This window comes from Pieris napi, chromosome 11, assembly GCF_905475465.1.
Source record: "Pieris napi chromosome 11, ilPieNapi1.2, whole genome shotgun sequence".
Lineage (NCBI taxonomy): Eukaryota > Metazoa > Arthropoda > Insecta > Lepidoptera > Pieridae > Pieris > Pieris napi.
The window spans coordinates 434,209-446,950 of NC_062244.1; the positions used below are offsets into that span (position 1 = coordinate 434,209).

General features: G+C 32.5%; 2 protein-coding genes across 4 annotated transcripts in view; one reads left to right on the forward strand and one right to left on the reverse strand.

Annotated features, from left to right (window-relative positions):
- Nucleotides 1-1,202, reverse strand: part of LOC125053526 (myotubularin-related protein 4) — a 49,875-nt gene extending 48,673 nt beyond the window's left edge. Inside the window, exon 1 of the mRNA XM_047654904.1 lies at nucleotides 1,032-1,202. The gene's annotated coding sequence lies outside the window, so the exon portion shown is untranslated. The remainder of the gene's footprint in view (nucleotides 1-1,031) is intronic.
- Nucleotides 1,203-1,721: 519 nt separating this feature from the next.
- On the forward strand, nucleotides 1,722-12,458 carry LOC125053855 (phosphorylase b kinase gamma catalytic chain, liver/testis isoform). 3 transcript variants are annotated; one of them, XM_047655448.1, is made up of 13 exons: nucleotides 1,731-1,805; nucleotides 2,015-2,147; nucleotides 2,481-2,656; nucleotides 3,537-3,669; nucleotides 4,904-5,055; nucleotides 5,770-5,860; nucleotides 5,965-5,994; nucleotides 6,684-6,790; nucleotides 6,891-6,988; nucleotides 7,369-7,452; nucleotides 7,629-7,790; nucleotides 10,475-10,663; nucleotides 11,230-12,458. In XM_047655448.1, the coding sequence occupies exons 2-12, from the start codon at nucleotides 2,056-2,058 to the stop codon at nucleotides 10,607-10,609; spliced, it is 1,260 nt and encodes a 419-aa protein (XP_047511404.1). In that variant the 5' UTR covers nucleotides 1,731-1,805; nucleotides 2,015-2,055; the 3' UTR covers nucleotides 10,610-10,663; nucleotides 11,230-12,458. The 3 variants fall into 3 exon arrangements, with proteins under 3 accessions (XP_047511403.1, XP_047511405.1, XP_047511404.1); XM_047655447.1 differs by having other exon boundaries at nucleotides 1,722-2,147; XM_047655449.1 differs by lacking the exon at nucleotides 7,369-7,452 and having other exon boundaries at nucleotides 1,722-2,147.
- The last annotated feature ends 284 nt before the right edge of the window (nucleotides 12,459-12,742 follow it).

A 12,742-nucleotide genomic window follows, 5' to 3' on the forward strand; every position in this document is an offset into this window, starting at 1 on the left:
GATACAAAATTATGTATATTACTCACTAGGTATTATTGAGTTCTTTACTAATAGCTTCAATTATGCGATGTTAGTTTTACTTCACAAAGGATTTTTTATGTATAAGTATCTACTATAAACATAGAGACGCCTGTGGGCAATATGTCTAACTTAAGTACAAAATATTCAGATTTTTTGTACTTAAGTTAGACATATTAGGCTGATTTTGTTAAAACTGAATAGATATTAGAAGAGAATGTATAATATAAGAAAACAGTTGCATTAATGTGTAATATTTTAAAAGATTAAAACTGATAACACTATAACTTATGAAATTAATTCAACGAAATACATCCTACCAGTATGTCTATATTTAACATATTATTAAGAATAGTTTACTAATTAATTTTATTGATCTACATATAAAATAAAAATTAGGATAGCAATAGTAGATAGAAACAAAATAAATATATTCCTTTTAACTGGGTACAAAATAGTATTATCAATCTAAACACAATAATAATGGTCACTTCTAATCGGATTAATAAGAGAGCCATCATTTTCAAATAAGTTCGATAAACCATCATTGATTAAATGAATTTTGAAGGTCAAACATTAAGGTAAAAAAAAATTAAATTGAAGGTACCTAGCCAGAAAAAATTGTCACATGTGAGAAAAAGACGAAAATATACATTTAATTAAATACTAGCACAATCTTCTATATTTTATGCATGATCCAGGACGATGATAATGCAACTAGATTTGGCAATTTGATTGAACAAAGGTAATTATAATTGTAGGGCAATATAAAACTTGGCATGAATTTTTCGTAACACCTGATGGTAGTAGCAGGGTTAGTTTATATTTCGGATAACGTAATATTTGCGACATTATAATCTAAAGAAATGCCATATTTTGTTATTGTATGTTTAATGTTTCTGATAGTTTATTAGTGAGTTGATTCAAGGTTGCCTAAGATGTTTAGCTGTTCCGTTGAGGCACAAGATTGTCATTACTCAATAAGGAAAAAATAAATGCGCAATAACACTCACCCGTTAAAAAACGGCCACCAGCAACAATAAACAATTAAATCCAAGAAACTTATTTTATTCTAAATAAATTAGCCACTGTGATGTTTCTACATTTAATTTTCTTATCAATTAATCTACAAAAGCATAACCATTGGACGGAATACCGAACAAGAGAAAACAGCTCAAATTGAAGATGAAATAGAACATGTTGATAAACAATAGGAGTAAAAGAGATGACATATGAAATGTCATTGTACCATAGACAAAATCAGCTGTTGACAGGAAAAGACATTTGAATATTCAGTGTATCGGAATGTACTCTATGGTTTTGACTTTTTAAACGTAATCGTTTGAAAACACATTAAAAATACTTTTATCTTACTATTGGCCGGGTGTTTTTTTCTGAATTGTTAAATTGAAATTTTAAATAATCGATTCGACGGCCATTCTCCCTGTGAGTTAAAAAGAATATTATAACTCTAATTTCGTAAATACATACTACCAATTAATGTAATAAGGCATATGTTTATAGTACAATATAAGCTTCTGAAAAAAAACTATTTATTAACAACCGATAACCGTTATTAGCAACCGTTGTTCTAAATAATATAATTCTAATTAGTCCGTAGGAGGGACAGACTAACTAAAGAATATGGTTCTACTTCGTAATGTCTGTGGCAGTGTCTACACTATCTACTCATAATTCAGAAATGACACTTTAATTTAATATAGATTAAATTAAATATTTAGATTTCTTTCATAGTATCGTCTCTTCAAAGCTCTACTTTTAAAATTGTAAATTTTTTGTATATTTTGCTATTGTTTAAAAACGTTAAATAACTGAAACCATCTTAATTCGTGTGTTTTCTGAGTTGTTTGCTTAATATAGGCACTGGGTGCTTTGAGAATATATTTCAGAAAACAGTATTCCCTATAATAATCACTTCATAGTATATGTCAGTGTTGAATAATAATATAAAAATATTCGTACTAAAATCATTTAGGAGTTTACTGTGTGGAAGCTATTACTGATCCAATCGTGAATATGGCCAAAGAAGAAGATGACGATAATTTACCAGATAAAGATGCGGCGAAAGAATTCTACGCTAAATACGAACCGAAGGAAATAATAGGACGGTACGTCTCGCCTAACTAATGATCTTTGTTATTTATAGTTTCTTGAGTTTGTGACACGATTTGAGGATTGAGTGTTGTTGCCAATTATTAACGACATGCATACCTGCTTTTAAAATATATCACATCCTAGATTTGATATATTTTAAAGTAGGACTAGATTTGGCTTTCTAAGTCTTAATTTTGACCTTGAGGCTATTACCTAAGTTACCCTACTTAGCTGATTAATTGGATACTACCAGTATTATTTTATGTTAAAAATACATTTAAACCATATGAACGGAAAACTTTTAATGGAACACATACTGTAAATACATTATAAATATTTTATTGTAGAGGTATCAGCTCAACCGTAAGGAGATGCATAGAAAAAGAGACTGGCCATGAGTTTGCTGCTAAGATCATTGATCTCAGTCAAGAGTCTCAAGATGGTGTGGACACTCACACCATGAGGGATGCCACTAGGCAAGAGATTAACATACTAAGGGTTGTTGCTGGACATCCTTATATTAGTGAGTGAGTTGTAATTAGATGGTAACTAGTTTCTAACAATAAACTTGTTCTGTGCTTTTCCATATTTCCTAGAATTGAATCTAACTTTCTAAATGCATTAATTATTGGCTCTCAATTTATGGTAATAACTTTAAAGTCATCTCAGTTCTTTTTCTAATTATTGGTTTTAAAAATAATTGTAGGGTTTGGTAAAGTAAGAATTCCATGCTTATTCTAAGTTTGTGACGTAAAATATTTATAACTTGTATTAAACACCTTTTTAATTAAATAAATAGGTATGTAACAATTATTAATGTAATTTTTTTTTTTATTACACAAAATATTTCTGCTTTAACCATAGTTAACAAACTGTAAAATCCAAGACACATAATGTTTTAATAGAATTCTCATTACAAATATAGGATAAAATTATAAGTAAGAACTTTTTGTTACAAACTGACTTTATTTATTTAGGAAAATACACAACTGATATGGTTCTTCTGTGGCCTTGTTTGATTGATCCAAATTGGTTTAACGTCACTGTATACAATTAGGTTATTAATAATAGTCATGTTTGTTTAGATAAATGTTTCTTACAATCTATTAACATCATCTATTTATAACATTTGTTGATTTCCTACTTTATTCTTATAGTTTAATTTGTATTCTAGGGTACAAAATCTAGGCTTTAGCATAGCAGCTATATAATTTTTTGTTTCATCGGTAGGTAGGTTAGTTGTTCATGGGTTCATAAAGGTGGTTTTTGTGGTGTTTTGCAGTTTAAACTCATACATTTTTATTTTCTTTTTCTGTCAGAAAAATAGAAAGCAGTATGTAAAGACATCTTATTTGCAATCTAATACAGTTTACCATTAATTAATATAAGAAAATTTATTTCAGTTGAACTGCAAGATGTATTTGAATCAGAAACTTTTATTTTCCTTGTGTTTGAGTTGTGCAAAAATGGTGAGCTGTTTGACTACCTAACTTCAGTGGTTACTCTGTCTGAGAAGAAAACAAGATATATTATGAGGTTGGTACAAATATAGAAACTAAAATGATTGAATAAGTAATCATAATAATGCTAACCTAACCTTAGCATCTAGCAGTATGCGATAAACTTTACAAAGATATGCCTAAGAAAAATATCATAAAAATTTATTGTTCCATTTTCTAAGAGTGTAACCACAATCAATGTGACCTGAGATTTTATTTTTCTATATTTTTGCTTAAGAACATAACAGTGTTGTTCACCTAGTGAGGGGCTGCTAGTAACAACTCTATATGAGCTATTTGCCACTTAAATAATACTGGTGTGCATAGATAGATTAGATTCATAAAGAAAATAAATTTATTTTTGTAAGTTGATGTGTAAACTTTAAGGGTCTGTTTCACAATGTATGGATAAAGTATCAAATAGCTGTGCAACACATAAATTATTTGGAAGATAAAATGTGCTATTTGACATTCATCGGAGTCATAGCTTATGATGGACTTTATGTGATGAATGGCGCTATCTGACAGTCCTGAAACGCAACAATAGTGTTTATCCTACCAATAAGTAATAAATAGCTAATTTGGAACTTATGTAGAACTTATTCGTAAATTGTGAAACAGACGCTTAATAATATTCCGCTATTACTACAACTGTCATAGGTAACAGAGATTTTACCCACAAGTTTTTATTCGGCAGCTTGGGAACTACTGGGAAATATATTTATGAAGTCGAAGTAGTTACTTAATTGCGTTATTTGATTGATTATTAAAACAAATGATAAAATTTATAATAATCTTACGATGCAAAGTCGAGTTAGTTTGATAGCTATAACTAATAAAGAATCGTTATCTCTATAAAGTGACATTTATACACGTTTTGTGCATACCCTCGACATTTTACGTCAGCATTGTAACACTATAAACAAATTTAGATAAGTGCCTTGTGTTGGTCACTCTCCGATCTCCCACGAGTCTTTACAACTTATGTACTCCTAGTACTTAAAAGCTGAAAATCTTATTGTCGCTTTTAAGTTGTTTTTTGTTGGTTGGTATAGTGTGCATTTGCGACGTTTTATTCTAGCTAAAAAATGTTTATTCACATTGAATTTTTTGTTTTGTTATGTTGAATGAGACAAATTTAATAACTATGTGTGTAATCACTGGCCACACCCTCCGTGTGTAAATGTTGCCAAGTATACGCTTTAACGTAAACTCCTAACCTCCTTCGATGGCAATGTCTATAAAGAAACCTGGGATTATTTGAATTTCAGACAAGTATTGGAGGGAGTGCGATACATTCACAGCAGGAACATCGTTCACCGAGACCTGAAGCCGGAGAATATTCTGCTGGACGACCAGCTCAACGTGAAGATTACCGATTTCGGGTTCGCAAAGGTGCTTAAGAATGGGGAAAAGCTGTTTGGTAAGTTCTTTCAATTAAACCACCCGAGGATTTGGAATTAAATAATATAAAATATTAAATAGTTATTATTAATTTTATTGATTACGTAACATAAACAATTTAATTGACAGTCTTGTACTCGAGGGGATTCAGTGACATATTTTGCATTTTAATGAGTAAACAATTATCGTATTGATGATAAATTATATAAATATTTTTGAAGTTATACTTCTTTTGGCGCGTTATGAAAAATTGATGGGAGTGAAATTTTACGATGCGCGCGCACCGTTACACAAATTTAACAGAATGAAGTTGCCCACGGAAGATGCTACGGCATTGGACAGAATTTAAAAACAACATTCGAATAATAATAAATATTTATTTATTTAATTTTTCAAATGCAAACGGAACTTTATTGACTATAATGACTCCTTTTCCAGTCTTTGATTATTTAATTGTAATTAATTATTTGCATGCAATCAAAAACTATTTTTAATAATGCCAAAGAAGTATAACTTCTTACGCGCGTACATAAGTACACGCACCCTTTTTTAATTTATAATTTTTTTGTCTGTTTCCGTGTGTGTGTTTCTTTAGTAATAAATGTTATGTCTATGTCTAAATATAGCAAAAACAATATACAAATGAGACTGAGCAAATCTCCATGTTAGGAACTATCGAAACTATCTATTTATCTCCGATTCGCTATTGCTATATAATATTGAATAATTGCAGAGTTATGCGGCACCCCGGGCTACCTGGCCCCGGAGACGCTGAAGGCGAACATGTTTGAGGACGCGCCCGGTTACGGCAAGGAAGTTGACACGTTAGTTTGTTTCATTATTTTATAATTCACAAATATCCTTTATTCAAGACTGATTTATGAAAAGCCTTGTAGAATATTCAATAATAATCACCATTTCATTTCAGATGGGCGTGCGGCGTCATTATGTTCACATTGTAAGTTTTTATCCGTTTTTGTTTATCATAATTTGAACATATCGTCGTTACTTGAAAAAAACGTGTATGTGCTTATAGAATTTAGTTTGAAGTTATACTTCTTTGGCTTAATAATTTTCTTCGAGCACTTTAGAGGGACGTTTCCCTCTTCGAATTGTATGTTTCTTGTCCATTTTAATGGTCACTTCCAATCGAAACGATATAATATACGTATAGAAATTATTATTTTGGTTTAAATAAACACGACTCTGAATCACACTAGGCCATGACAGACGATGCAATTTGTCGATAAAACAGAGCAAGCGCCAACTAGCGGCCCAGACTGTTTTACCGATGTTTGAACAGATATCAGGGTGTCGGTTTTTTGTGACGGTGTAAAAATTTACTCTCATATTTTTCCTTAGCGGGCCAAAACAAGTATAACTTCAAAAATGTTGTGCTTTTTAAATGGGACATAGGGCGGGCACATTCTCGTGCACTCAGTAACATTAAGTAAGGATAGAAAGTAGGGATTCTTAGTTATACTTTACTACTATTAATTGATATAATATATAATTAGTTATTTATATACTTTGTCACAACCTCAACAGCTTGATCGAATACAGCGCCTATAATAGTCCTCTAAATATACCTATATAATGTGTACCATTTGGCACATATATTTCAATATAAATAATTGTACGCCCCAGGCTGGTGGGTTGTCCGCCGTTCTGGCACCGCAAGCAGATGGTCATGCTGCGAAACATCATGGAGGGCCGATACTCCTTCACCAGCCCCGAGTGGCTCGACATATCCGGTCAGTTCCTTAATAATGATTAACAAAACGCACACTCTGGAGTCTAGAATGTATTGTGTGTATATTTAAGTTAATTAATGGAGGAGCGTGTGAATTCCAGAGGACCCCAAGGATCTGATAAGGCGGTTTCTGGTAGTGGAGCCCGGCGAGAGGATTGACATAGCTGATGCGCTGGAGCATCAGTTCTTCCACACGAAGGTAACGTCTTTTCCATTTATTGTATCCTGGTATTCCGATATTCAATACTTTTCCCGCTATTTTTACTTTCTCAAGTTCAAAGATAAGCGTCACGTGCATTTTTAATAGTTCACTTTCCTTTTGATCGTACAAAGTATTTCGCGCTTTTTTTCTGTGCAATTGTTTAGCATGGCTATATTTTGTCTTTTTACGTATACGTACATACATCGATACAATGTATGGCGAGGCCCGTTTCACTCGCGGCGCTGTTTCGCTTTACGAGTTAACTAGCTATTTCTTTTTCATAAAACTTGTGTGTCGCGTGTCGGTCGGACCGGTGAGTCCTCGAACTAAGCCGACACACGTCATCGCAAGCGTGTCGCAAGTGTGTCTGTCGGCAGTTGTGGGACCAGGACGTCACGCCGCTCAAGAAGACCTTCTCCACCGCCAGCAGACGGATGTCGCGCATCGACCAGATCGCTATGGTAATGCCGCTCGCTTTGCTTCACCCGTGCCGTAGAGTAGAATTTTACTAATTTCTTATTTTCACTTTACACACAAACTACACTAACAAATTGTCTCTATTGTTATAAAACTCTTCCCCTCTTTTCCTCTGAAATGAACGATGAAAGAACCGAACTAAAGATATCGTCCCCACTAGGCGATAAAGTCGAGCGGGTTCAACGCCCGCGCGCGTCTCCGGCTGGTCTTGGTGACGGTCCGCGCCGCGGTGAGACTCCGGCGCCTGCCCCACACCTCCGCGAGAGCCATCCCGCTGCACGAGGCCCTCACGGACCCCTACACGCTCAGGATGCTGCGCAAGGTCAGTAGAGTTCGACCCGATAAGAACTGATGTCGGCTGGAGATACCTGAATCCCGTGGTGATGAATATTGAAATGGCTGTAAAATATTTCCTTAATAACACAAAAATGTCAACCTTTGGGCTCCACAATTCCCAGAGTCTTTGTTTTTTAACATTTAGCTCTCAAAATACGGGTTAAAGATCTCGATGTCAATAATTTTGTGTGACAGGGACAGCTTGTGTCAGTATGACAGCATTATTAGATTTTTGAAGTTATACTTCTTTAGGCGCGTTATGAAAATTTGATGAGAGTGAAATTTTACGATGCGCGCGCACCTATGACACAAAATTCGGAGTGTGATTATAGCGTGCGCAATCTACAAAAGAAATAGAATATAAGCTAACTTCACGCATATTCTATTTCTTAGCTTGGCAGCTTAACAAGAATTTTGAATATCCATGACAATTGACATCTGACATTGACATTTACCTTTTAAACAAATATAGGAGTTTGAATTATTGTTTAAAATAAAAGATTATCTATGTATATAGTTATTTTCATTATACAAGTGCGAATTTTATATGTGCGTCTGAATTATAATCAGAAGTGATTTAAATTGAATATCTAAATCAATACTAATTAATATGATAAAATATTTGTGAAAAAACTGTGCCAACCTTCCTGAGTGCTTTAATACAATTGAGGTTAACTATCCGTATGTATTATCGAGTATTATTGTTGATTAAAACTGAAACATGAACCATTATTCATTGCTTTTGTTTATTGCGTTTGTTACAGCAACTTTTTAGAAATATTCTACGACCCTATATATCAATAATTGAGAACAAAGATTTAAGCACGAATACTAATAAGGAGAAAATGAAGGCTTGGAGCGATATTACAGAGAAGTAAACATTTTAATAAGTACCTGTATCTCAAAAAAATGGTTACATTATTTAATCAAAACATGTAATTTTTCAGATTTAATCTAGCAAATATAAGGACAAGAGACAAAAAACAATTTCAGTGGAAGTGCACTAAATTGAATACAAAAAAAGAGTTGTCATCTTATCGCCGTGAAACATCAAAAACTAGAGGTGGAACAAAGCCACCATCACCTTCTCCAGACACAATGGATATGGCAGAGATGATACCGCAACGGTTTGAAGTAGATTTCAATGAATTTGATTGTGATGGTGTCGAGGTAGGAATGTTAATTATAAATATGATGGTGATGTTCAAGGTTCAACCTCTCAAGCATAGGCACATACTTTATTCCCCTACAGGGTAGTTAGAGATATTGTAATACCTCAAAACATCCATGTTGCTCTTGTAGTACCAAAACTCTGTCCAGCCAGATGTGAGCCCATTCCCACTTATAATGGACAGTGGGTATAATACACCTTAATACCTGAGTGCGAACCACTCACCATGATACTTAAATTAATAGATGTTATTTATATATTTCAGGATATTACAAATAAAATCATTTTGGAAACAATTGCTATCCCAAAAGCAAATAAAGCCAACAATGACAAGGTAATAAATCAGTTTTGACATAACTTGAATACTTAAAATGCCAAACAAAGGTGTGCACAACAGTGACAACATAACTTAACAATTTCATTATTTTGTAGGATTAAAGAAAGGTTAAAGAAAATCATGTCGAACTGAACAACAAGAATCCCCAAACAACTCAAAAGAAACCTACAAGGAAGACACCGGTATTATATTTAAATTATCTCTATCTCTAAATAGAATAAAAGAAAGTTGCTATCCAGGTCTGTAGCATGTGCTACAAATTATATTATTAACACATTTATATAATTATATTAATATAAATGTGTTAAAAATTTTATAATATGAATTATACAATTTTTTAAGTTTTGCATGGACAGAGCTTAAATTAATATTCTCTTATTTGTTGCAGAAAGCAAGTAGTAGTTTTAGTTTTGGAGAAGCCTCGTAGATGCACAACCAAGTAATGATTAATTTAAAATTACAAACCGAAATCCTGATGAAGACATTAGAGTCACTTAAAAATAAATAATATAATGAAATAAAAATGTTTTAAAGATAAATAGGGTTTTATTTGTTTAATGTAAGAGAATAATAATAAATATTTATTTATTTAATTTTTCAAATATAAACTGAACTTTATTGACTTTAATGACTCCTTTTCCAGTCTTTGATTATTTAATTGTAATTAATTATTTGCATGCAATCAAAAACTATTTTTAATAATGCCAAAGAAGTATAACTTCTTACGCGCGTACATAAGTACACGCACCCTTTTTTTTTATATAACGGAACAAATGGGCAGAAAATTCACCTGATGTTAAGTGATGCCGCTGCTCATGGACGCTCAAATTGCTAAGTCTCGCAAATGCAATGCCGGTCTTTTAAGAAATGGTTCACTCTTTGTAGAGTGTGTTCTCTCACTGTTGTACACCTGAAGAACCCAAATTTCGATTTGGTTCCAGAGTACTTCAGTCGGCAGCCGGTTTCACATAGAGGTGGTGTGCGGCAAAAATTGCCTTCAAATTAGCTGCATTACAAATTATTGTTTAAATTGCAGTTTTTTGTTTATTAACAAAAAACTGAAAAGGTGATAATAGATTTGTAATAATTGTTTTGTAAATAAATAATTAATAATTAAAAACCAATAATAACAAATAACATGTTATTAATAATACATACCTAGGTGATCGACGGCTGCGCATTCCGCGTGTACGGGCACTGGGTCAAAAAAGGCGAGGGCCAAAACCGAGCAGCTCTCTTCGAGAACACGCCGAAGACAGAATTAAAGAGCTTGTACGTGAGCAACCTCAGCCGATAGTCGCGCCGCGCGCCAGACGAACCGCTCGATGTCTCTGCTGCCCTGGTGCAAACGGTGAGATTAATAGTGACATAACGCTAATTAAACGTGTTTGTCGAGTGGCGTGTAAATTAAATTAAAATACGTTGTGTTTTTAAGAATCAATTTTATTTTTATTGTTTTTATTTGTGGGAACAGTGGATAAATAATATTAGTTAAATTTTTTTTTATTTCGAATGAAAAAAAGTATTTCGCACATCAAATTTTTATAACGAGTGTGTAATTCGAGTTTTGTTTTGAACATAATAACAAATTAACAAATTACCTATTTCCCCAGGAACCCCTTTTTCACCATTTCAGCTTATCACAATCTAATCGATGGGTTTAATTAAACATTAAAAAAAATCATTAGTTAAATTTTAATAATTGATCGGTCCTAAGTCAATTTAAAACACACAGCTATCGTGACGTACGCGATGTTAACCTTCTCGCTACTTCTTCATACCTGGTGAAATACATAAGATGTTATGAAAGACTTGCAAAAGATTCCAGAAGTACCTACCGAGCACTCCGATAGTTTTTCCCTAACAGCAAACAAACATAACTTTTATCTGTAAAGTAAATAGATCCTTTTGTTTTAGAGGAGCCGAAGTACCAGGGCGACAGGGTTTAGAAGATGTCGTTCGTACGAGTTCGAAATGTGTGCGTGTGATGTAAGTCGGTTGTAGTGCGTCCTGCGTATGATTGTCTTACTACGTTTACAGAATGAATAGATGTAGAAGCTAGAAGGTCAATCGGTCATTTTGGTTTTGACAGTTGTCACGTTGACATTCCTATTCTCAGTTAACGCGGGCCGCGTTAATACTCACTGGGCTGACATTCTGGATCTATTTATTCTGACGTAGATGTCGAAATCTATTTCGGCACTTTCATATTATACATTCGGCAGTAGTTAGTTTATAACGTTGGCAATAAACCCATATTTGTGATCAAAGTTTTTAAGTAGAATATTTAAGTGTCTCTAAGAACTAAACAGTTAGTTCACTTACATTATTATTGTGAGGTTTTACATTTGCGCTTTTAGTTTCATTAAATTTTCCTCATATACATACATATGTAGTATGTTTATATTATGTTGTAATTGCGATCACTGTTTTGAGATATATTATTTTTGTAACTCATTCTTGACAAAATAAGCGATTTTATTAGTTTAATTCTGTATTTATGTGAATTTTAACAGTTTATTAATACATATAATGAATTTCAAATCTCGTCCTTTTATACAAATTTATATAAAGCTCTATCTTTATGTATCGATATATAATTACGCCTAAACTGTAATATTACCATACTGATATTGTTTCTTTATATACATATTTAAATATACAAATAGAGAACTTTGTAAAAAAATTTGACTTCAAAATTTCATCATCCCTGTATTGAATTCAAATGAAGAAGTAAGGAAAGAAAGTATAATAATATGTATATTTAATAATATATATATCTATCATTAAAGTAATAAAAAAAGTCTACATTTCTTTAATAAAGTTTTGAATTAGGATAAGTGTATGTGGCTATGTTAGCCAAAATTCGTAGCTAATTTTAAGTTATCAATTACATAAGTGAAAATTCATATTATGATAGTTTTTAGAACCTTTAGTTTATTTTAGCCATATTTAAGTAGTTCTTTGTTAATTAAAGTAATTTTCAATAACAATTACTCAATTTAGAGAGATCATTTCGTGAAAGAATGTGATGAGAAGCAATACTATTTAGATAATATTTATTTTCTCACAGCTATACTGTTTCGTACCATTTGTAGTATTTAAAAGATTATCTGTGTTTTTACTGAATAAATTATATGTGTATATGTGTGCGTTTCATTGTATTCACGTTACATGTAGTTAGTAGTTTTCGTGAGCCTTCAACTCATTCCAGTTGTTTAACTGACAAAATTTTGAAAAAGGGCAATATTTCTAGGATAAAGAAACTACAAGTTTCATCGCGCATTCATCGTCATTCATTATTGGAACGCTTTTCAAGTGAGTGATTAATAGTCTTTATACTTATTACTATTTAAGCAAAAACATTTCTCTTTTCATATAAATAAAATTCTTACTAGAATCATGTAAGAACTTTTGCAACTGTGAAGTT